Source organism: Antechinus flavipes, chromosome 6, assembly GCF_016432865.1.
Source record: "Antechinus flavipes isolate AdamAnt ecotype Samford, QLD, Australia chromosome 6, AdamAnt_v2, whole genome shotgun sequence".
Taxonomy (NCBI): Eukaryota; Metazoa; Chordata; class Mammalia; order Dasyuromorphia; family Dasyuridae; genus Antechinus; species Antechinus flavipes.
The window spans coordinates 169,373,074-169,397,469 of NC_067403.1; the positions used below are offsets into that span (position 1 = coordinate 169,373,074).

Consider the following 24,396-nt stretch of genomic DNA (forward strand, 5'->3'; position numbering starts at 1 on the left):
TGTAGTGGAGGAGACTCAAAACTGATCTATTCAGAAGCCAGAATTTAATTGTCCATGAAACTGGATGGGCGTAGATGTGGTAGGCCTTGAATGTGCATAGTGATGACAGTGTGTGTGGGTGTCTGCATAAATCCAAGGTATTCAAACCCATTTGCTTTTAAGAACTTCACCCCCTTCATTGCAAATGCTCATCTGTGAGCTGGCTACAAGGGGAATTAATTTTTTTTTTAATTTTAAAAGCTTTTTATTTTCAAAATATATGCACAGACAGCCTTCAACATTCACCCCTGCAACTTTTTTTTTCCCATGGGGGAATTCATCTTTACCAGGCTAGGTACAAATAACTCCTCATCACAATCACCTAAAAAAGAACAAAGAATATCCCCCCATTTAAAGGCTCTAACTAGTTTGTTTGGTTCTATAAAGTATACACTTAGCAAGTTTCTTCTAAGTATGGAACAGGTTCTCAGAATTGGCTTTGAGGCTTCTCCAGCAGTTACCTTAGCTCCAGGATGAAGAGGGCTCATACAGAGGCTATGATCTAAGGCAAGGAGTCACCCTCCTTCCCCCTCCTCCTCCTCTTCCCTCTTATTCCTCCTCCTCCCCTTCACCCTTCTTCTTCCTTCTCCTCCCCCCTCCTCTTCCCTCTCTTCTTCCTCCTCTTCTTCCTCCCCCTCCTTTTCCTCCCCCTCTTATTCCTTTCCCCTCTTCCCCTTTTCCCTCTTTCCCTTCTTCCTCTTACTCCTCCCCCTCCCCTCCTTCCCTCTTCCTCCTTTCTCCTCCTTCTCCTCCCCCTCCTCTTCCCTCTTTTCTTCCTCCTTCCCCCTCTTCCCCTTCCCCCTCTTATTCCTCCTTCCATTTTTCTCCCCCTTTTTTTCCTCCCTCCTCTTCTTCCTCCCCCTCCCCTCTTTCCCCCTCTTCTTCCCTCTCTTCCTCCTCCCCCTCCCCCTTTTTCTTCCCCTTCTTCTCCCTTCCCCCTTCCCTTTCTTCTCCTTCTCTCTCCTCTTCTTCTCCCTTCCCCTCTTCCCCTTTTCCCTCCACCTCTTTCCCTTCCTCTTCCCCTCTCCTCCTCCCTTTTTTCTCCTTCCCTCTCCTCCTCCTCCCCCCTCTTACTCTTTCTCCCTCCTTCACTTCCTCCCTTCTCCTCCTCCCTTCTCCTCCTTCCTCTTCCTCCTTCCCCATCCTTCTCTTCCCTCTCCTCCTTTCCTTCTCCTCCTCCTCCTCGAAGAATCTAGCACTAAGCAAATATACTCTTAGCTCAAGTTGTGATGAAAAGAGGCTCCTGAAAATCATTAAAAAATTAACAAAAGAAGGGTGAGTTTTTTTCAGGTAAAAACATCAAGAAAATAGAAGGAAAATACAGTGGAATTTAGCTTTCTGTGGAAGGGGACATGGTCTTCCTATTTCTTTTACCTCTAAACCAATTTTTGCTATTGAGTGATCAACTATTATCTACCTAAGAGAACATATAAAGGCATAATGTAATGAGGAAAAAATCTTAGGATCATAAATCTAAAAATGAAGAAGGGACTTGAGAGGTTACCTAAGCCAATACTTCCATTTGTCATATGAGAAACCTAAGATCCAAAGAACCCACAGGGGCAAGTATGAGGGCATGGATCTGTACTTGGGTATTTACAAATTAGTACTTCAGGTCTAAGTATAGTACTCAGCAAGTATAGCTCATTATTATTTTATGGCCCACAATTTCATTTCAGAAGTGTAGAGTTGAACAAAATTATAATGGCCTTTTAAAAGTCATTTTCAATTGTGTTCAACTCTTTGTGACTTATTTTTGGATTTTCTTGTTAACAACTTGAGCAGAATAGTTGTGACATACAACCAATGAAAAGTTGACTCTACTCACAAAATCTGGTTCCCTTGTGAATGAATGATAGCTGTGGCAGAGGATCCTAATATACAGTATGCTATTGTTCAGCAAGACCAACTCTTCATGACTCCATTTGGAGTTTTGTTGGCAAAGATACTGGAGCAGTTTGCCATTTTCTTCTCTGACTCATTTTACAGATGAGGATACTAAGGAAAATAAGGTTAAGTGAGTTGCCAGAGTAAATGTCTGAGGCCAGGGAAATAAATCCCCCATGTCTCCAGGCCCAGAAGTCTACCTACTATATCACCTAGTTGTTCAACACCCACTGGATAACAGTTAAAAGGTCTAATAAACTGAGCTAGAAACAACCATTTTTTCTCCAAATAGTGTAATATATTATACTATATAGTAGTAAAAAAATATAGTTTGTTTCATTATCATAGTAGCAAATAATTAAGAGTAAAAATATTTGTGATCTAAGAAATTTGCAATCTATCTGTCTAGCTACATTGTTAAGTATGCCCAGAAAGTACCAACAGCTGATTTAGAAGATGTAGTCCAACTGGCTGAAGATATGACCAATGTTCTCTCCAACTGCTGTACCTCCATTCTTGAGGACTGCATGGCCAATGAGGTGAGAGGAAATGATAGTGCTTTTAATGCTTTTCTTGTGTTTGCATTTTCAACTAACATATTACATATTAGCTAAAGAGGCAAATGGCTTCTAGTCCCTCTTCTGAATGTATAGCCTTGGAAAAAGCATCGACCATGCTCAATTGCTCTAGACAGCTGATTCAGACTAGAAAATCTTGATCAATATGGACAGATTAACTTTCTTCATCTGGGAGTTCCTTACAGCTCTTTCTCTTTATTTTGCATAATGTCAGGAGTTTATTGGTATTAACCAGCTTTCTGGGGGGAAAATCATGAAAGAGACACTTTTGAGTTTAATTTTTATTAAGATTTTCTCCATCACTTCCTTAAGTCCAGGCAATTAACAAAGCAATAAATCACACCCTGATTTATAGTATTTTGCTGATGTCCATGCTAAAAATTAAAGTCATCTCTCAGAAACCAGTTAGAGCTGATGCAAGTTTATCACTATTGTATACTCTATACATAACCTTCTTTCAGTGGTAGTGCAGACTTCTACAGATCAAATTACCTATTTTAATATGAAGCTAACCTTATACCCTGCCTGGTATACAGTGAGCTCCCAAAGATCCCACATAATTTGTTATGAGCAAAATATTCCTGTCTCCTACCTTCCTTCCATTTCCCCTCTTCCCCTCCCCAAAATTCTTAATTGATTCAAATAGATCTATAGAATGTGACTGGGAGAGTAAGATTGTGGTCAAATCAGGAATCCTCTTGTGGATCAGGATTACTAGTGGTAGAACCCTATATGGAATATATCTGGGAGCCAGAGCAGAACCATATACCTATATTTTTCAGAGGTACTTTTTGTTCTGAAAACTAGACTTAGGAAGCAGGATAGTGGAAAGATTGCTGGATTTGGTCATAGAAGGCATGGATTTAAATTCTGCTTTCCTGTAGTGTTGGGCAAGTCATAATATTTCTGGATCTTAATTTCCTCAACTATAAAATAAAAAGATGGGAACAGATGACCTCTAGTATTATATCCAGTCCTTAATCTATGACCTATGATCATGTGGCCTTAGACTAATATTCTTGCACTATTCAAGTGAGCTTTCTGAGTTCAAATCTGGTCTCAGAAACTTTCTTGCTGTGTGATCCTGGGCAAGGCACTTAATCCCTGTTTGCCTCAGTTTCCATATATGTAAAATGAGCTGGAGAACAAACACTCCAGTCTCTTTTCAAGAAAAACTCAAATGGGCTCAGGAAGGGTAATGACAACTACTAAAGGGCAGAACTGGTAGCCTATACTTCCTCAACAATGTTTCAAAAAAACAGAGAATTCATAAAATCATGGAGATGGAAGGAATCTTTGAAATCATCTGATCCAATCTCCTTACTAGATAAATAAGAAAAATTAAGTTACAGAAAAAATAACTGGTTTGATCTAAGTCATATAGTTAGTGGCATATCTTAGACTAGGACTCAATCTTTGGACATCCTATCCAGTTGTCTTTTCATTATACAGCACTACCTAAGAGAAAAGCCAATACACCTTCCCCCTGGTATCCTTGCCCCTCCTAGCTTAGAGTACAAGAAAAAAGTGAACTCTTAACATTTCTTTTATAGTTAGCAGAACATACTGTGAAGGTTTGTGAGAAGCTTTCCACCAAAGACAAGAGATTCGAACATTGCTGTGGAGAAAGCAGCCCTATGGACATTTTTCTGTGCATTTATTCTATGCCAGCTGCTCAAGCTCTCAAACTTTCAGAAATTGTCAGACCCAGCCATGAAGAGATATGCAGCACAGAAAATAACAAAGCACTGGATAGGTAAGCAGATTTGAAGTTCATTTTCATTTTCATGTAATAAATGAAAAGAAGGAAGGAAGGAAGGAAGGAAAGAAGGAAGGAAGAAAGGAAAAAAAGGAAGGAAGGAAGGAAGGAAAGGAGGGAGAGAGGGAGGGGGGAAAGAAGAAGAGAGGGAAAGAGAGAGGAAGGAAAGAAGTCAATGTCTACAATGTTTTATTATACTCTTTGTCATGGTCTTCTATCATAAGTTTAGTTCAAGTTCACAGGTATGAATCATTAAGGGTATAGATAGCCATTAAATTTACAACTAAAAGGGAACTTTACAGTCATAAAGTCCAAATCTCTCCAGATGAAAAAAGTGAGACCCAGCCAGGTAAAGTGACTGATCATAAGTGGCAGAGTCAAAATGCTAATTCAGGCCTTCTGGATTCAGGTTCTAAATCCAGTGTTCTTTCCAATGTACCATAATAACTTCTTGAGCAAATAAGTATTTAATTAAAATGCAACCAATCTATCTCCTATCTATTTGCATGAGTATATTAAAATCTGTTATTAGGTGAAAGTGAATTGATAATAAAAGGAATACATTGTAATGGAAAAGTAACACTTTCTGAGGCAAGGATGAGTTTAAATATACTCAATATAATAAAAATACAACTTAATTCCTGGGAATGCCTCAAACAGTATTTCAGGAGTTCAAAAATATTTGACAAAGTCCTTCACCGTTTCCTTGTGGAATATGTTTAGACATGATTGAAATGATACTGTTAAATAAATTAGGAACATGTTGAATGGTAGGTGACTCAGATTTGTGCTTTGGTTAATATGGAGATGCCAAGTGAGAGAGAAGAGCAAGAGGTGAAAGCTGGCCTATATGTTGTTGGGTTCAGTCCCCAGACAACCTAAGAGGACATTTAGCTTCTCTGAGAAAAGAGGGGAGCCAGTTTAAGGAGCCCATCTTGAGAGTAAGGCTGACAACTGAAAGCTGAACTTCTCAGACTGGAGAAAGAATCTAGGAAATATTTTAATTCACTGCTGAAAAATCCCTTTCAGATAGATAGATACACACACACACACACACATATATATGCATATATATATATGCTTTGTCTGTGTATATGCCAAATGTTGCATTGTGGTTATATTATAAACATAATGCACATACATATTAAACATGCTGTTGAGCCCTTTTCCAGTCATGGATAGCTCTTCATGACCCCATTTGGGTTTTCATGACAAAGATCTTGGAATGGTTTGCTATTTCCTTTTCCAACTCATTTTATAGATGAGAAAACTGAGGCAAATAGAATTAGGGTTTTTTCCCTTTTTATTTATTTTTAGTACATGCTGCTGTATGAATCATGTTGAGAGAGAAAAAGCAGGGCTAAAGAGAAAAACCGTGGGAGAGATAAAAAAAACACAGAAATGAACATAGCATGTATTGATTTACGTTCAGTCTCCTTGGTTTTTTTTTCTGAATATAGATGGCAGGATTAGGTTAAATGACTTGCCCAGGGTCCCATATCTAATAAGTATCTGAGGCTAGATTTGAACTCAAGTCTTTCTATCTCTAGTTCTGGCAATCTATCCAATGTACCATCTAGTTGCTTTCCTTATTTTATATATATAATATGTTTTGCATAAACCTATTGAGTGCATCTAATAAATGTAATAGTATCATATAAATATATATGTATTCTAAATATAAACATAATCTAATAAATATAACACATTGCATATTACACATGTTTATTAGATATACAAAATAGATTTATATATTTGATCTTATGGCTTCTACCTATGATTTCATAAAGAAACTTCTGCTGAGCGTATTTCTTCTTCCAATGAATATCATTAATGACTGTGCAATTTCAACTGAAAGCTCATCACACAGACAGCATGTGTCTGAGCCAGGTCTTAACCCTAGACCTTTCTTGATTTAGAGGCCAGTCTTCCATTTATTAGCACTATGCTGCCTATTAACATAGATCTAGGGGAATAATCTTCTCTTTTCTTGTGTATCTGCCAACCATAGAAACTTGTTCATTCAGGATACAGATTTATGGGAATGTGGATATTGAATGAATAGAGTTTTTGTTTTCCAATCTTTTTTTCTCTCTTAGAAACACCTTTAATTATTTAACTGAGCAGGAAATAGCCCTTGCTTTGAGATATACCTCATTATATATCACCCTTTAGAGGTTAAAGAGATTTTAAAACATGTATGTATCTATGTAGCAAGCACTTATCTGTAGGTACAGATTCTGAAGATGGGTACATGGGTTACACACACACACACACACACACACACACACACACACACACACACAGAGTCTTTTTCTTTCCCATTCCAGATACACATATGAACAAAGCAGGAGGAAACCCAATATTCCAGAAGTGTTCATCACAAAACTACATGGCTTAATGCTCAAAGTTATGAGTGACTGTTGCAAATCTGTGGAACCAGAGGCTTGTCTGCGTTCCCAGGTAAGGATCCTTAGTTTGTTTGTTTGTTTGTTTTTTGATGGTGACTGTTGATCCTAGACACTGAAGTCTAATTTATACACACAGAGCTAAAAAAAAATCAGCAATTATTTATCAAGCACCTACTAAGTGCTTAATATCTTGAAGATAACAGGAATTCATTAGAATTTTGGGGGAGGAGGGATGACATGGTCAGATCTGTGCATTAGGAAAATCATTTTAGCAACTAATAGGAGGAAGGATTGCTGAGAGGAGAGACTTAAGGCAAGAGACCAATCAAAAGTCAAGAAGTGAGAAGAGAGGTTATGAGGTCCTGCATCAGATTGGTGGTTTTGCAGATGGAAAGAACAGACTGACTACAAGATATTGTGAGGGTATAAGATTTGGCAGTAAATGAAAGAAGTTGGATGAGAATATGGAGTCCAGGATGACAGTCAGGTTAAGGGCCTGGTTAACTGGGAGGATAGTGACAACTTTGATAATAATAGGCAATTTCAAGTTGCACAATGTTTTGACAAAAGTACATACTTTCTGGAAATAATCTTTTCTTATCAATGTATTACAGAGACCATTAGCAAGAAATGAAATGGCTTTATTCTTCACCAAGGCAGAAGAATTATGTGGTGATTTCTCTCAACATACTTTTACTGGGTATAAGAAAAGGTAAAGTATATATTTCAAGTGATAAAGAAAGATTACTGAGGTCACATTTATTAGTCTGAATTTTTAGTTTTAGTAAGGTTGTAAATATAAGAAAATGTGTTTGCTCAAAGTTGGCCCTGTGAGGGAGCTTCTACATGGATATTAAGGCATCCTATTATAAGGGTAGGAGCTGAGGAGGAGAGGAAGATGGTGAGCTGGACCCTGAACTCCTTGAGAATAGAGGAAGGATATATTTCAGCCATCATTATTTAGATTGGTGGAAAATTTTGATGGAGTGAACTTCAAAAGAAGAAAAATGGCTGAGTAAAGGAGATTTTTTAAAAAGTGTGGAAATAACAGAGAGGAATAATAAGTATTTTTACTCCTTCTGGCCCAATGTGTCGATGAAAGGCTCAGGTGGTACAGTGTTTAATTATACCTACAATGTTCTTAGAGTCAGATCTCCCTGATAGTTGGTAATTGGAAAGATTGTGTAAAGCTGAACAAATTGTGATATAGGAATATAACAATGTTACTGAATAATAAGAAATTGCAAAAGAAATGGATTCAGAGAAATTAGGAAGACTTGTATGAAGTGCTACAGAACGAAACAAGTAGAACAAGAACAATTATTTATACAATGTTTACAATAATGTAAAGAAAGATAATTTTGTAGGGACTGGTTACTTTAACCACTACAAGGACCAATCATGACTCCTGAAGACTGATCATGAAGTATGTTTCCCAACTTGAAAGAGAGAGATGATGAATTTTACATTCTAGGTCAGACAAATGTTTTCAAATATGGCCATTGTAAAAATTTTATTTTTTGCTTGATTATACTTATTTGTTGCAAGAAAATTTTTATTTTGGTAGTGGGGAGATTTGTAGACGGAAAAGACTTACGTAATGACCCAAGAACTGAAAGAAAAAAAGACTGTCAACATTAATACATACATACATATACACACACACACATATATATATAAAGAAAACAACAGAAAGAAGTTCAGAAGACACGGTTAGTTAGCAAGCATATATCAATTGCTTTCTATGTATCAGGCATTGTGCTAAGCCCTGAGTTATCCTATTAAATTTAATAAATATTTTAAGGCTGTATATATTACATGTGTGTATGTGTACGCCATATATGTATGTTCATATTGAGCCTTCTTTTTCTGACATTTGTATATGAAAATGTTTATATTCATTGATGTTTATTAAGTTTATGATAAAAAAGATAAATTTCAATAATAATTTTTGTTCCCCCCCCCAGGTTGACAGAGCAGTTTAAGACCAAGTATCCTGAAACTAATTCTAAAATTATTAAGGAGATGGTTGAAAATCGGACTGACTTTGCCTCTAAGTGCTGTCTGATGAATTCACCTCCCTTATACTGTAATACTCGGGTAAGGATATTTAACTCTTCCATTTATCACCTCTATGTCCATGGCATTGATTTTCTCTGGATTACCCTGTTCTTTCTTCACAATTGCCTTTGTGTTCATGAAATCATCTTTCTGGGAGCCTATAAAGATCTGCTTTATTTAAGACTTTCATTGGAATGCAAATTAGTAAATAAGTAATGATGGAAGATCTCTCATAAATTTTTACACATTTATCAATAGGAAAGTTCATGAGAATAAAGACTATTCATTTTTAAGTAGTACGTATCCTTGAACTACTTAAAGAAAATGGCATAATTTCTTTTATGCTGTTTCCAAGGAAGATCACATTATCTTGCCTTTCCAAATTTATTTAACTCTCTTCCTTTTCTAAATTTATGCATCCTCTGAGCCTGGAATTCTTCACCTAGGCTCCTTAGACCCCCAAGTAATATGCAGATAGATTTCAGAGTCAAACAGGATCTTCATGCAGCTAAAATTTGAGTGTTTCCCATTTTAGTAGTTTTTAAAGTATAGCTTATTTTAACTACAAAGCCAATGGAAAGGGGTTGTTCCCATTAATCCCTGTCTTCTCCCAAAAGTAGTATTCTACTCTATCCTACAGGGTTGCTTCCATCTAAGGTGATTTGGGCATTCTCAAAAGCTTCAATACATGTTATAATCTTTAAAATAGTCAGTAGTATTATTGGAGAACTAAGAGACTTGGAAGGAAATTTGTTCTACAAACTTTGTTGGAAAAATCTGTCTTTATTTTCACTCATCTTTAACTGAAATTCTTCAATTATCATTAAAAATATTATTAAGAAAAGTTCACAAAAGTTTACATTAGACTGCACAAGAATTACAAAGAGAAGCATGGCATGAAAGAAGTTAAGAAATCCTGCTCTAGTCTGATTTCAGAAAAGCCTGAAGAGTCTTACATGAACTAATGTTAAGTGAAGTGAACAGAACCAGGATAATTTTGGGCACAGTAACAACAAGATTGTGAAATGATCAACTATGACAGACTTAGCTCTTCTCAGCAATATAGTGATTTGAGACAATTCAAATAGACTTAGGATGGAAAATACTATTCACATCCAGAGAGAGAATTATGGAGACTGAATAAGTATCAAAGCATATTATTTTCACCTTTTTGTTTTGTTTTGTTTCTTGTAGTTTTCCCTTTGTTCTGGTTTTTCTTTCACAGTATGACTAATATGGAAATATGTTTAAAATGATTGTACATATATAATCTATATCAGATTGCTGTCTTGGGGAGAGAGGAACTTCAGAAGGGAAGAAGGAAAAAAATTGCAACTCAAAATCTTACAAAAATGAATCTTGAAAATAAAAATCTGTTTTAGGCAGATCTGACTATTCATCATTATCCAACCCCAACTTACTTTTGTACCTTTATTTACACTGTTTCTGATGAGTGTAATTTCTTTCAACTCAAAAGGACTTATTTTTACAGATGAATAAACCAAGTCACAGAGAAAGGAAATGATTTAGATAACACTGGGTTTATTAGTCAATAAATATTTATTAAGCATCTACTATGTATCAGTCACTGTACTAGACCCTGATGATAAAAGGTGGGGGGAGGCAAAGATTTTCAGTCCCTTCTCCAAAGAGTGAGTAGTATAATAAGGAACAAAGAAACAAATAACTATATACAGAAGTAGTTATAGACAGGATAAATTGGAGATAATCAATCCAGGGAAGACACTAGAAGTAAGGGGGATCATGAAAGGCTTCCTGTGGTAGGTGGGATTTTAGCTAGGACTTGAAGGAAGCCAGAAGACAAGACATGAGGAGGGACAGAGGTTCTAGGTATTGCAAGTAATTTCTTTGACTCTGGACTAGCATCCTTTTCACCTAAGCCTTTAAATAAGTTAGATCTGCGGATCTGGTGAGACATGTAGATGGAGAGGCCTTATAGGAAAGTGGGAATCTGGATTATACTTACAAGGATACACAGTCACAAAGTCTTGACAACTGCCAGAATACTAAAAACAATCTGTTCTAATGACAGTACAAGGTAGAGAGTAACATCTTCAAGTACCATGGACAGCTCATCAAGATTCCTAAAATAAAACTCCTTCCAGATAAGAAGCATTCTAACAAGAATTGAACTTTGGGGATTTGGAGGGGTTTGATCTGCTTTGTCTATCAAGCAACATTGAACCTGGAATCCTGTACCCAAGGTTTCCAAAGACTATACTACTAGTAAGTAGTACTAAAAGTACTACAACAAACCAAAACTTCAGTCAAATTTCTTGGAGTCACCAGGCCTAAGGCATGGTAGAAGTTAGCCTTCCCCCTCCATCTTCTAACTCAGGACATGGTGCACATGCTATGGATCAAGTAGGACCTTCATCCCTGCCTGCAGCTGGAAAGAATGAAATTGTTACTGTCTAGAGCTGAATCTTGTAGTTCTAAAAATATATCTTGTTCCAGTTGCATAGCCAATGGAAAGATAATGTTCCCACCATGCATGTGGTAAAGTATCAAAGCATGTCTTCTCCCAGAAGTAGGTATCTGCCCTGTCCCATAAGGGTATTGTCAGCTAAAATGATCTGGGTATGCACAGAGGCCTTATTACATTTTATAATATGTAAAGCACTGTTTATTGTTACCATTATTGAAGAACTAAAATTAATATCAATTTATAATATAAATAATATATAATATAAATTAAGTTAATTATATTTGTGTGCTTTATTTCCAGATTGATGCTGAAACTAAAAATTTCTGTGGCCACGATTCATGTCTGTTGTCTCTGGTATGTATAGAAATGTAAATGGATATCAGCAGAGATAAGAACCATATTTTACAGTTAGCCAAACCATCTTTGCAACAGTATTATCAGTTTCTTACATTTGCTAAAGATCTTAACTATATGAAAAGGATGCTTGAACAATATGACAAAAATACACTCACACATATACACATACATACACATGCATACATATATGCACACAAACATAATGCACATCTGCCCATAAATACACACATACATGCTCAGATTGTACAATGGGGGTTAGATTAAAAGGTCTTTACAATTACTTCTAATGATATATAATCTTATGCTAAACATGTATATTTCCTTTTTTGAAAAAATTTTGTACATTGACTAAATGTTAATTAAATATAAAACCAAATATTTAGAAAATTAATTAGATGTATCAATTAAATCATATGTTTAATGAAGAAAGAAAGTGATAGACATTGCTCCTGATATACATTTTAATTGAAAAAAAACTTTTTTGATGATGTCCCTGTCCATTTTCATTTTGCTAATTTATGAGTTCTCCATAATGTGGAAATAAAAAAGCAATTCAATCTTCTAGCAAATTAAATTGTTTCAATCTATTCAGCAATTAACTAACCCCATTCTTTTATTTGAGATAGTAAAATAAAAATGTTTAAAGAATTTTTTTTTTTAGTCAAGAAAGCTTCTCTAACAAAAATTAGGTATTATAGGCAACTGGTTAGCATAGCAGTTAGAGAATTGGACTTAAGTTAGTAAATCCTAAATTCAAATGTGACCTCAACTATTACTAACTGCATACCTTTAGGCATAGAACTATTTGCCTTACTTTTCTCATCTGTAGAAATGAGGATAAGAAAAGCATGTACTTGCCATGATCCAAGTGAAGATAAAAGGAGATCTCTATAAAATGTTTTGCAAACTTTAAAACATTATGTAAATGCTGGCTTTTTTTTTTCCTGAGGCATTTAGGATTAAGGGACTTGCCTAGGGTCACACAGCTTGGACATGTTAAGTGTCTGAGACCAGATTTGAACTTCTGTCCTCCTGACTTCAGGACTGGTACTCTATCCACTGCACTATCTAGTTGCCCTTTGACATATAACTTTCAAGGCTATCTGTCTTGCCTAAGATTCTTCTGGTTTTTCTTCCATTCTGTACATTTTTAAAATACTTCAATGTTCCTCTTTTCTTTATCTTTTTTATTTTTAGCTACCCTAACCCTAGCTCTTCTTCTTACTATAACTCACCCCAAATTAGAAAAATAAACAAGAAAAACAAAACCCTTGCTATAAATATAGAAAACCCAGCAAAATAAATCCCCTCATTAACCACATGTAAACATGGATCTCCTAATCTGTTTTTTGCATGATTTCTGCTGTGTGACATCATTTCTGGCATGTTTCATCACCAGTTCTCTAAAATACCATGTGATCATTAAATTAATTATAGTTCTAAGTATTTCCAAGTAGTATCTTTTTTTATTTTAATTATTTTTAATTTATGAAATAAAGCATTTCCATAACACAGTAGAATAAAAATTACACATGAAAATACAAATCTGTTATGTACAACTGTATGTTTTATAAAATTATCATTATATGTAATATATTGTGTTATATAAATTACTCTCCTAGTTCTGCTTATTCCATTCAGTATTAGCTTCTAATAGTCTTCCTATAATTCTCTAAAGCCACTTTTTTTGCCATTTTTATGGCACATTAATATTTGACTACATTTACACACCATAATTTGTTCTGGAACCCTAGCTGATGAGCAATCCTTCTTTCTAGTGTATTAATAATTTCATTAATGTATGAGAAAGAGTTGCTATAAAGATTTGTGTACTTATGAGTCTTTTTCTTCTTTCTTCGGAATACAAGCCTAGACATGGTATTATATGGTCAAAGAGTATGCAAAATTTAATTACTTTAGAGGCATGGTATCAGTATACTTTCCAGAATCACTGGGCCAATTAACAATTTTTTTAACATTGAAGTAGTGGGTCTGTTTTCCCACAATCTCTCCAACAATTGTCATTTGCTTTTTAAATCATCTTTGTTTATCTGATGTGGATGAGCTAGAACTTTACAGTTGTTTTCAAATCTGTTTTTAGTGAATTGTAGTATTTTTCCTATGCCTATAGATAACTTTGAATTTCCTTCTTTGAAAACAGCCCATTAACATCTTTTGAATATTTTCATATGCATATAAGGGAATAGCTCTTGTCATCAATTTCAATAAGTTCTTTAGATATTTTAGATTTGAGAACTTTGTCAGAAAAACTTGCTACCAAAATTGTTTCTCGTGTTTTTCTTTCCCCCTAATTTTAGCTTTTTTTTTTTAGTTTTACTTGTGCAAAAATATTGGAATTGTAATAATAAAAATTGTCCATTTTATTTTCTTCCCTTATTTGGACATAAATTCTTTCCCTAACCACAATTTCAAAAGTTGTTTTCTTTCTTGTTTATGATTTAACTCCTATAACTTGTTTATTATTTAACCATCATACCTAAATGTTGCATACATTTCTTATGAAACAATGGTTAATATCTAATTTCTACTAGATTGTTTTCCAGCTTTTCCAAGAGTTTTTGTCATATAGTAAGTCCTCACCTGAGCAACAGAGGCCTTTTAAGACATAAAACATTTTGCTATGAGGGTTTTTTTTTTTTTTTGCTTCTGTATGGTATGTGATTAATGCATTACACTTATTTCATTTTTCTATTTCTTAATGAGTACTATATAGTTTTGATGATTTCTATTCTTTAGTATAGTTTGAGATCTATCCAGTCCTCTTGTCATTTTTTACTTTTTATTTTCATTAAGTTTTTTGACCTTGCATTCCTCTCAATGGATTAAAAAAAAATTCTGCCTATATGAAGTAATTCCTTTGTTAGGTTGATTAGCATGGTACTAAGTGAATTACTATAGGTAGAATCATTCTTTGTAGCACATTAGTATTGCACTTATGAGCAAATTATATTTTTCCATGTGTTTAGATCTGTATTTCTGTAAATAATACTTTGTAGTTACATTCACTACTTCTTCTTGCTGGGTTTTGTAGGTATCAAAATACTGAAAATTTGTGAATTTATCTTGTATCTTGCAATTTAGCTGGTACTATTAGGTCTGTTTATCTCTATTCTTTCTATTGCTATTGTTTTTCTATAGAAATGTGTTAATTTGTTTCAAAAGCTGTTTTAGCTTTTGTTGATGTCATAATATTTTTACATAGTAATTCTCTATTTTTACATTGTTTCTGATTTTCCTATGGAAGAAAAAGACTAAAAGTGTTTTAGTTTGGAAATTTGGAAATGACAAAGCAAAAAAAAAAAAAAAAAAGATTAGCAGGGAGATGATATCAAAGATAAAAAGATAGTAAGAGAGTGCTGAGTGTGAATCCAAAATCATTCTTCTGAGCTGAAATCTGGCCTCAGAGACTAACCTGTGTGCTCCTAGACAAGTCATTTAATGCTGTTTGCCTTAGTTTTTCACCTGTTAAATGAGTTTGAGAAGGAAATGGCACACCACTCCAGTATTTTTAACCCTGAAAACCTCAAATGGGGTTGGGAAGAATCAGACATGGCTGAAAAATGACTAAACAAAAGAGAGATATAGCTGCTATTAATGAATGAATTTAAGTTAGCTGGCCTAGGATAATTACATTTTTGGGTCCTGAAAGAAATGTGAGAATTGAGCCTCTACATTGAAATTTGAAAAAAAAAAAAAAAAAAAAAAAAAAAAAACAAGGGAAAGAAGAGAGGTAGCACAAGATTAAGGAAAGGTAAATGCCTTTTCAAAAGAGGAAAGAAGATTTTAAAAAAAAGAGAAAGGAAAAGAAAAAGAAAGAGAGAGAGAGAAAGAAAGAAAGAAAGAGAATATGCTAGTGAGATTGTCCTCAATTTATACACAAACTACTAGGCTTCTGTAAGAACAGGTTATACCACACTAATTTTATTTTTCAAAGGGTTTTTTTTTTTTTTGCATGCTTTGTTTTCACCTTACGAATATTTCCAAATTAAACAGGAGGTGCTTCCTCATCTTAGGTTTATCCAGCCGTGGTAAATGCCTGTTGAATTTACATAAGTCAATCATGATGATGTTCAGCTGCAGGCTTCAGAATACTAAATCTCATGCAAGTTTTCTGAGCAAAATTATCAACATATGCACCCATTTGTACAATTTTTTTCTGACTTGGAATGTCTTTCTTTTGCTCCTTTAGGAATAAATATGATGAATGACCCCTGGAGGCATGAACTGAAAGAAAATTGATAAGTTTCTGGAAGAAGCATAGAATTGACACACTTCTACCTTATGAAGCATATTCCCCAGAATTACATAAATACAGCACATATATAAATAAAAATAATGTGAAATGTATATTAAAGAAATGCTATAAAAAGTGCTGTCACAGCAATGGGATATCATTTATTCTTTTCCTATCTTTGACAAGCAAGTCCTGCCCTAAGGATATGGGTTCCTTGAGGGCTGGGAATTTTCATTTTTGTTGTGATATACCCAGAACTTATGAGGTCCAGCGCATAGTTGGTGCTTAATAAAGGTTTATTGACTAAGTGATAAAACTCCTGTCCCTTTCAGAAATATATGATAGCCGTTTTACCAACCCACATCACCCAATTCCTTCCCTATAATTGCTTTTCCATGTAGAGTAGATAGCACTATTGAGATGTTAACTGAGTTTGTGGCTTCTCCTGATAATTTGAGATACTTCATTGTTTGCTCACTCACTCAGAGAAAGGGTCTTTCTCTTTATAATTTTTCAGTTTCTGTTTTACTTGGAGAAAAGTCATATGGGATAAAGGGGATATTAGGAGATGAAGAAGTCTTTCTACACAATTAGTGATCTGATAGACTCAATGCTCTACTGGTAAAAATTTAACAACTAGCTCTTCAAAAAATATATATATATATATATATGTAGAACACTTTTAAGTTTAATCTGAATTGTTAATATTTTCTCTTTTACTTTATTAAATCTAACTACCTCACAAAACAAATCAGCATTGGCTGATTTCAAAGATATTCATATTCACAGTATAAATTTAACAATTGATTCTTTCAAACCTTCATACTGGTTCTATAATATCCACTTCATAGATTTCAAGCTCCTTGAGGGCAGGAACAATTTTATTTTTGTCTTTATGTCTCCAATACTTAGCATAGTGCCTGGTATAGACATCTTTTGAAATATTAATTTACAATTCAATTAAACAAGTTCACAAGTCCATCATTCCTGACCTCTTGGTCATTAGGGAGTTGAACTAATTAACTGATAGTACTGAAATGCTACTCATCCAAATAGGAAGCTGAGCAAACAAGATCAATTAGACAACGAATTCTAGAAATGTTCTCCCCTGTCAAAATTCTTCAGCATTCTATCCATCACATCAAGAGAGCCGCATCTCTCTTTTCAGAGTAAGTACTCATCTTCTACTAGATATCACATGACCAATATGCTCTGTACAGATTTTGTGGAGTATGAAATTGTTAACTGATAACTCTAGATTCAGCACTTCAAAATGTTGCTGAAGTTTCCCCATTTTAGCAAGAATAAGTTTTCAAGATCATTTCTTAAAAGGTGGGAAGTAATTAAGTTGGATTGTGTGTATCCAAAGGTGTGATGGGACCACCTCAAATTAGTTATTGAAAATCAGTGGATTTCAAGGTAAACTTCTATACTTTGGAAATCAGCTATAAACCAGAGCTTGATTTATCATTTTGTTGATTTCTAAATTAGAAAAGCATGGAGAAAACATTAACAATGAAGATTAAACAAGTGTGACATCATAAGAAAGTACATTTCCTGCCCTGGTGTTCACTCATTTTCAGTCATGTCTAATTCTTTATGGACCTACTTTTAGCAAAGATAGTGGAGTAATTTGTCATTTCTTTGTGCAGCTCATTTTACAGATGAGGAAATTAAGGCAAATTGGACTAAGTGACTTGCCCAAAGTCACACAGCTGGTAAATATCTAAGGCCAGATGAACTCAGGAAGATGAATTTTTATGACTTCAGGTCTGGCATTCTATCTACTGTACCATCTAATTATCCTTTTCCCCAAAGGGCCAGTTCCTAAGCATTTACCAGCACACCATTGTATGTATCCCTCATCAGATACAGCTCAATTTCTTCTAATGAAAATGCTAGATCTTAAGTTCAGAGATAATTTAGTGGTGTGGTAGATAGAAATAACTAAGAGATATAGCAGAAAAGAAATCTTGGGGTCAGCAAGATTTCAATTCAAATGTAGACTCAGATACTCTATGTATGACTGGGAAGTCAAAACCTATTAGGCCCAATTTCCTGAACCTATTCATTTCTTCATTTCTTTATAAAATGAAGAGGTTGGACTCAATAGCTCTAAGACCTCTTCCAGCTATGACTTTGCAATTCTTCTTCAAATCCCTTCAATCTTTCTATTCTTCAGACACCAAAGGGATGCCAAAGCTGAATTTCTCTGGACTGACCCTTAACACTCAAGGATTAAATGTCTCTTTGATACTCAATGGCTAATGTATTCTGTTTCTTTTTCAAAGTTTCTCTTTAGAAGACATAGATTATGAAGATATTTAGATACTAAGCTCCAACTCACTGCTTGCTATTCTCAGTATTTTGACTAAAACGGAGTTGGTCCAAATCAAAATGAGATACATATGAGAGCCATGGTATCTCTCTTCCTACAGATGCCCATGATGTCCCCTATAGAATCTGTGGGGCAATATCCTCTATATGTTCATCCTAATATAACTAGAATGCAATTTTCACTTAGTACGCAATGTACTATATATAATAGGACATTTTTACAAGACTTTTTTTTAATGTTCCCCATTACTATTTTAAGAAGCTCAGGGGAAAAAAAGAACCCATGGAAGGTTATTGATTCTGGAGTTACAGTTTTCAGGTTCTAAGATGGCCTCCAAGTGGTATAGTCAAAAGTCCTCTAGACTTGGTGTAAAGAATGCTAGGTTTACATCCTATCTGTATAATTCTGGGTGAAGTTAGTGCTCTGTTTCTACCTCTATAAATTAAAGATAATAACCTGCTAACAAACATTTATTAAACATTTCCTTTTTATATCAGACACTGTGCTAAGTTCTGGAAATACAGTACAATGAATGAAATAGTCCCTACCCTCAAACTTCTGCTTCTTTTGACATTGTATTCCAATGACTTTTCCTAAGCTTGAAGGTTTGCCAAAAATTATACCTATATATACCTAAATAACCCAAGTTTAGGCATGTTCTACCAATCTCCAAAGACTAAATATATGATCCTTGTGAGATAAGCTGTTCCTGTTGTCTAAGGACAAATCTCAATAAGCTTAGAGAGGATCACCACCCAACAACTCTTGAAAACCTTTTTCCTTGTTTTCAGAAATGTGACCTGTATTAGTGTAAATATTTGTACCAACATAATAAGGAAATCATAAGACTTGGAATTATTAAAGCACCTACCTCACAAGACTATAGTGAAGAAAATACCTTCTTATTTTTCATTATGTCTGTGGATCCAGGATCTCACGGAAATAAATAGGCCCTCCATTGGCATCAACCCCAATCCATCTACACCTTCTCATCCTGTGTACGTCTTTTCTGTGTCCTCTGATAAATTATCCACAAGGGGTTTACTAAATGAATTGAGTGCTCCCCTTTAGGTTGCTTCCCATTATATAAGTATATTAAGAATGTATTGATAATAATGACCATCCATAATGTATGTAAGGGCAGTGAAGTGGAGCAGTGAACAGAACTGCAAACTTGGAGACAGCGATACCGGATTTCAGATCTGACCTCAGACATTTAAGTGGCTCTGTGGGCAAGTCACTGTTTGTCTCATTTTTGCAAAATGATCTGAAAAAGGAAATGACAAATCACTCCAGCATCTTTGTCAAGAAAACCCTCATGAGGTGAGGGCAGCAATTCCTAGTTTGAAATAACATGTGACAAATATACAACGATCATCTCTTTGCCAAAAGGACATTTATTTAGAAGAAGAGATTACAGAAAAAATGAAGAAGTAAAATAGGCACTAGGAGTGGTAATTATGAAATAGATTTGGGAGAGCAATAGAGTTACCAAGGAAAGGAATATGAAAGAATCCATTAAAGGAATATGCCATAAAGGAGTTTAGCAGACTAACCAGAGTTAGCTACAGTAAGGAGAAAGACTTCATTAAAGGGAAGGCTTTATGAGGGAGAGGGAGAAAATTCTAGCCCTGAAAAGAACTTAGCAAAAACTTTCATCAGGAGTGCATCTTTTATAAGTTTCTCAGGGAGGAAAGCAAGTAGCAGGGAAGAATTTGTAGCTAGGAGGGAGGGATCAAGGAGGAGCCTGAAGGAATGATGGGGCAGAAAAGATTCCCAGACCTGTCTAAAGATATGCTAATCGGTACCTCAAAGATTGTTTAAAGATACTCAGAGATTGGATGGATACTCAGAGATTGGATGGACAGAGAATGCAAGCTAATAAAGAGTTCCAGTCTTACCACGTCCCTATACAAAAAAGATAGTCTGGCACTTAGCTTTGTGAGATAATAGCCAGATGGACTTTTTCCAAAGAAGGTAAGAGAATAAGCTCAAAGTCCACATCAACCCCAAATGGTCTCACAAAGGGTCTTAAATAATCAAACAACATGTATGTGCATGTATGTATGTACATGATCTATGTGTACCAATGAACTTTCTCTACTGACTATTCATTTAAATTCATTTAATAAATATTATATTTAAATATGGATATTTATATATATTTATATAATTTATATTTATAAATAAAAATATTAATTTTACTGTAAATATACAAAGTCATCTGGGAAACCAGGAACAGAATACCCAAGCTCTGAATATAAACTTACTTTGGTGAAATGCCCTTAACATATGGATATTTTAGTATCTCAGCATGAGACAAGACTCTGAGAATCCTGCAAGCACCACGTGCAGGAACAGAGTGGATAGAATAGGAGACACATAAGAATTCTGAGGATAGCATTCTGTGGGTATGTTGTTAGGAAGTGTGACAAAGATCATCATGGCATGAGTGAGTAGCCTTTATAATTTTCATAAAAAGAAAAGCATGATGGAAGCCAGGAGTGGTAAAAAGTTTCCTCATCACAATCTCACTCTTTTTCACTTTAAGGAATGAGAAATCTGGGGATATTTATCTAGCTGAAGAACACAGAAAGGGGGTAGTTATGACCAAAACTAAGATGCAAAATTATGTCTGAACTATTAGGTAGTAGCTGAATTGAGACACCAAGGGGCTGAGCAAATTAAAAAAAAAAAAAAAAACAGACATCAATAGATGAGTTCTAAGGAGAATTCAAAGAACAAGCCTAATCTAAGTCTAAATAAGAGTTTCCTAAGCACTGAATGAGAAGACCATTCCTAGCACATGGGAGACAGAGTACAAGATGGCCCTGGAGCTAGACCCTTAGCCAAGCACTATAGCTGAACCACAGCAGGAAGCTGAAGTAGCTAGTTAAGAGAATTGTAACTGTTGGGGAGTGGGGCTTGAATCCCAAAAATATATTGAAGTTTAGGGCTGGTGTTCCAAGTTATCTCAAAAGAATTTGCAAGCTTACACCATCTCCATATCAAGAGGCAAAGATTTTATTACACTACTGACAGCAGACTAATTTCCAAAAGGGAATTTTAGTGCTAAACAAGTTGAAATATGTGAACTAAGTTCCCTAGCAGAATTCCCTTCTTAAACAAGGGAGAGGCTACAATAAGATGGGGCTAAGTTCCTAAATAAGTTAGCAGGACATTATGTCATTTTTACTGGCAGACTAAGTTCCCTAAAAGAAGTTATATAGATATTATCATGCTTAATAAACAAAAAGAAGTTAACAAAGAAATGGGGTACCACTAGGTTCTTTTATAAGAAAAAAATAACTTTAAGGGTTGATATCATAATTTGGTCTAGATGGATACAGTACCTGTGGGGTCAAGATAAATAAGGGCTTACTGTGATAAAAGTTCACTTAAGGTTTACAAAAGATAACTTAAGGACAAAAAGTCCACTTAAACTGTTTTTACTGGGATAATTTTTTTCACTGCTCCTCTCTTCTTGTCTAAGGGAGTAGACTAGATTCACAGTTCTTTACAATAATTTAGGCTTTCTCCTATTAATGCATCCCCTATGACCCAATTACCAAAGCCCAAGTACCTCATCTTAAACCTCACTAATTACTAAACAGAATACTGTTGGGTGATGGAGAGAGTTTTGGATACCCCTGTAGATGAAGATGTATAGGATATGAAACAGAAGGCAGCACATAACTAAAAGTAATAGCTAACATTTATTATAGCACTTTCAGAATTGCAAATTAATTCATAATTTTCATTTTATTTGGCTCTCACAATAACTCTATGAGGTAGATGTTATTATTATTCCCATTTTCTAGATGAAGAAACTGAAACAATTAGTGGTTTTAAGCAATTTGACTCATCCAGTAAGAAAATGTTTGAGGCAGGATTTGAATCCAAGTCTTTTTGACTCTTTTAAGTCCAGCACTCTATTTACTACATCATTCCCAAAGTCAAGTGGGAAGTATTCAGAAGGGAGTAACACAACAAGATATTACTGAACACTGACTACTTCATAGCATTGGAGGTGTGAACTAACCTCTTCATTGGAGTGCCCTAATGTTTCATGTTCTTTGTACACCTCTTCATACAATTACCCTAACCAGACATGTTTCTCATGTGTACATACTCCACACGTGAACCCTTTGCTGATCTATTCTTCTCATTGAGGACATATTTATTTATGGAAAAATGAGCTCAAGAAGGATTGTTTGTTTAATTTTATTAATACATTATTTCATTAAATGTTTTTTGTGAACTAAATGTGTCATTCAATTGATTAGAAAAAATAAACACATTGATGAGGGCTCGTGACATAAGGTTCAGAGATGGTTTTGATCTATAACATATTTCTAATCTAGGATGAGTTTCCTATAGCTTGTTTCCTGAATGAGGCAGAGATTCTCAGTGTCATATATTTTTATCAGCTTGTCCCCCCCCCACCCCACTTTTTTTTTTAAGTTTATATAAGATTCTTCACATAAAGCAATAAGGTCAATGATCATGATTTGCAGAATGAGCTGGTTTTCTTCAAAATGAAATAAGTATTCTCTGGCTATGTTGTTCTCATCTAAATAATTATCACTGCTGGTTCTTAATGAGATTTCCATAAAATGCAGTATCATTTTCCAAAAGCACCATTTAATTTCAAAAGAATCTTCAACACACTGATTTGTTGTTAAGTCAGCCAATTTCCATTGACAATCCTTTTGTGAAATAAGAGCTTCTAGATGCACAGATGATACATAGGAATCTTGATTCATTTTTGCAGTTTCCAAATGTAGATAAAGAGGGGAAAATAGAATTCTTTTTTTGAAGATCTTTCTTGTTAAACATCACAAATGAACGCTATTGTAGATGTCGATGGGTGATTTTTAGCTGGAATAAAAAATGAATAAAATCTCAAGGTTTCCCAAGAGACTCTTTACCATTGATTTAAAGAAAAAATTAAACCACTGGCCTTCCTATTTCCCCCTACTTAAAAAGATACGCAGGTACGTATTACTGAGATACATTTTTAATTCAAACAGGCTATGGGGAAAGAGAAGGTATACAGTGCCGCCTAATGGTAGAAGAGGGATATAACATAAGATGCTGCCAAATTTTTCGAGATCCCCATATGCAGAAGAAAAATTTAGTACCCTGAACTTTCACTGATTTTGCCTAAACTTTCAATGCAAGATAGTGGAAGCTAAAGCAAGTTAATTTGGAAGTTTCCTAGTTATATAATAATAAATATAATATAATAATATATAATACTATAAAATAAATATATAATAATGTAAAATATATAAAAATATAATATAACAATAAGTATAATAGATAGATAGAGAGATAGATAGATAGATAGATAGAGATTATAAAAGAAATTGAATTCCTGTGGCTGCCCATTCATCACTACTCTTGCCACAATGATATGATTTTCAGAAAGTGTCTTGGGATGACAACATCCTATCCCGATGTTAACAGATCAAAAGTGAAGCCAGAAATGATCTCTTTACTTCTCTAGTTAAGAAAAGCTTTTCTCCTTGCTTCTGCTGGAGATATAAGAGATGCTCTTGAATTACAAAGTTGGAAGGGAAGGTGTGAGTGATTTGGATTAACTAAACTGTCAAAAGTCCAAACTTTCCACTGATGCTTCTAACTGTAGAAGAGCATTGGGGTAATTCTTCCTGTTATTAAGTTACACAGTCCCTTGAGTCCATGGCTTTTAAAGCCTGAACCTTGCTTGAATACAATATACCCTCTCCTCTCTTTTTGCCTCTTAAAATATTTATCTACCTTTAAAACTTTCCACTTAAAACTTTCGGTTTCCACTTCCAAAGGGAAGTCTGTTCTGATTACGCCAGTTATTAGTGCTTTCTTTCATGGCATTTGGTCATTCTCCTTTAACATATTCATTGAGATGGCACAATGCATTAGAGCATTGGAGTCAAGAAGATCTGAGTTCAGGCATTGACCCACACTTAACACCACACCAAGATAAGTTCAAAATTGGGTTCATGACCTAGGCATAAAGAATGAGATTATAAATAAATTAGAAGAGCATAGGATAGTTTACCTCTCAGACCTGTGGAAGAGGAAGGAATTTATGACCAAAGAAGAACTAGAGATCACTATTGACCACAAAATAGAAAATTTTGATTATATCAAATTGAAAAATTTTTGTACAAACAAAACTAATGCAGACAATATTAGAAGGGAAACAATAAACTGGGAAAACATTTTTACAGTCAAAGGTTCTGATAAAGCCCTCATA

At 34.7% G+C, this 24,396-nt stretch overlaps 1 protein-coding gene across 1 annotated transcript in view; it reads left to right on the forward strand.

Moving 5' to 3' along the window:
* The window catches only part of GC (GC vitamin D binding protein), a 53,586-nt gene extending 37,474 nt beyond the window's left edge, over positions 1-16,112 (forward strand). Inside the window, exons 7-13 of the mRNA XM_051964747.1 lie at positions 2,336-2,465; positions 4,058-4,260; positions 6,594-6,726; positions 7,289-7,386; positions 8,642-8,774; positions 11,485-11,538; positions 15,752-16,112. Of these exons, the coding sequence (XP_051820707.1) occupies positions 2,336-2,465; positions 4,058-4,260; positions 6,594-6,726; positions 7,289-7,386; positions 8,642-8,774; positions 11,485-11,538; positions 15,752-15,757 (757 nt within the window). The 3' untranslated portion in view covers positions 15,758-16,112. The remainder of the gene's footprint in view (positions 1-2,335; positions 2,466-4,057; positions 4,261-6,593; positions 6,727-7,288; positions 7,387-8,641; positions 8,775-11,484; positions 11,539-15,751) is intronic.
* Positions 16,113-24,396: the final 8,284 nt, after the last annotated feature.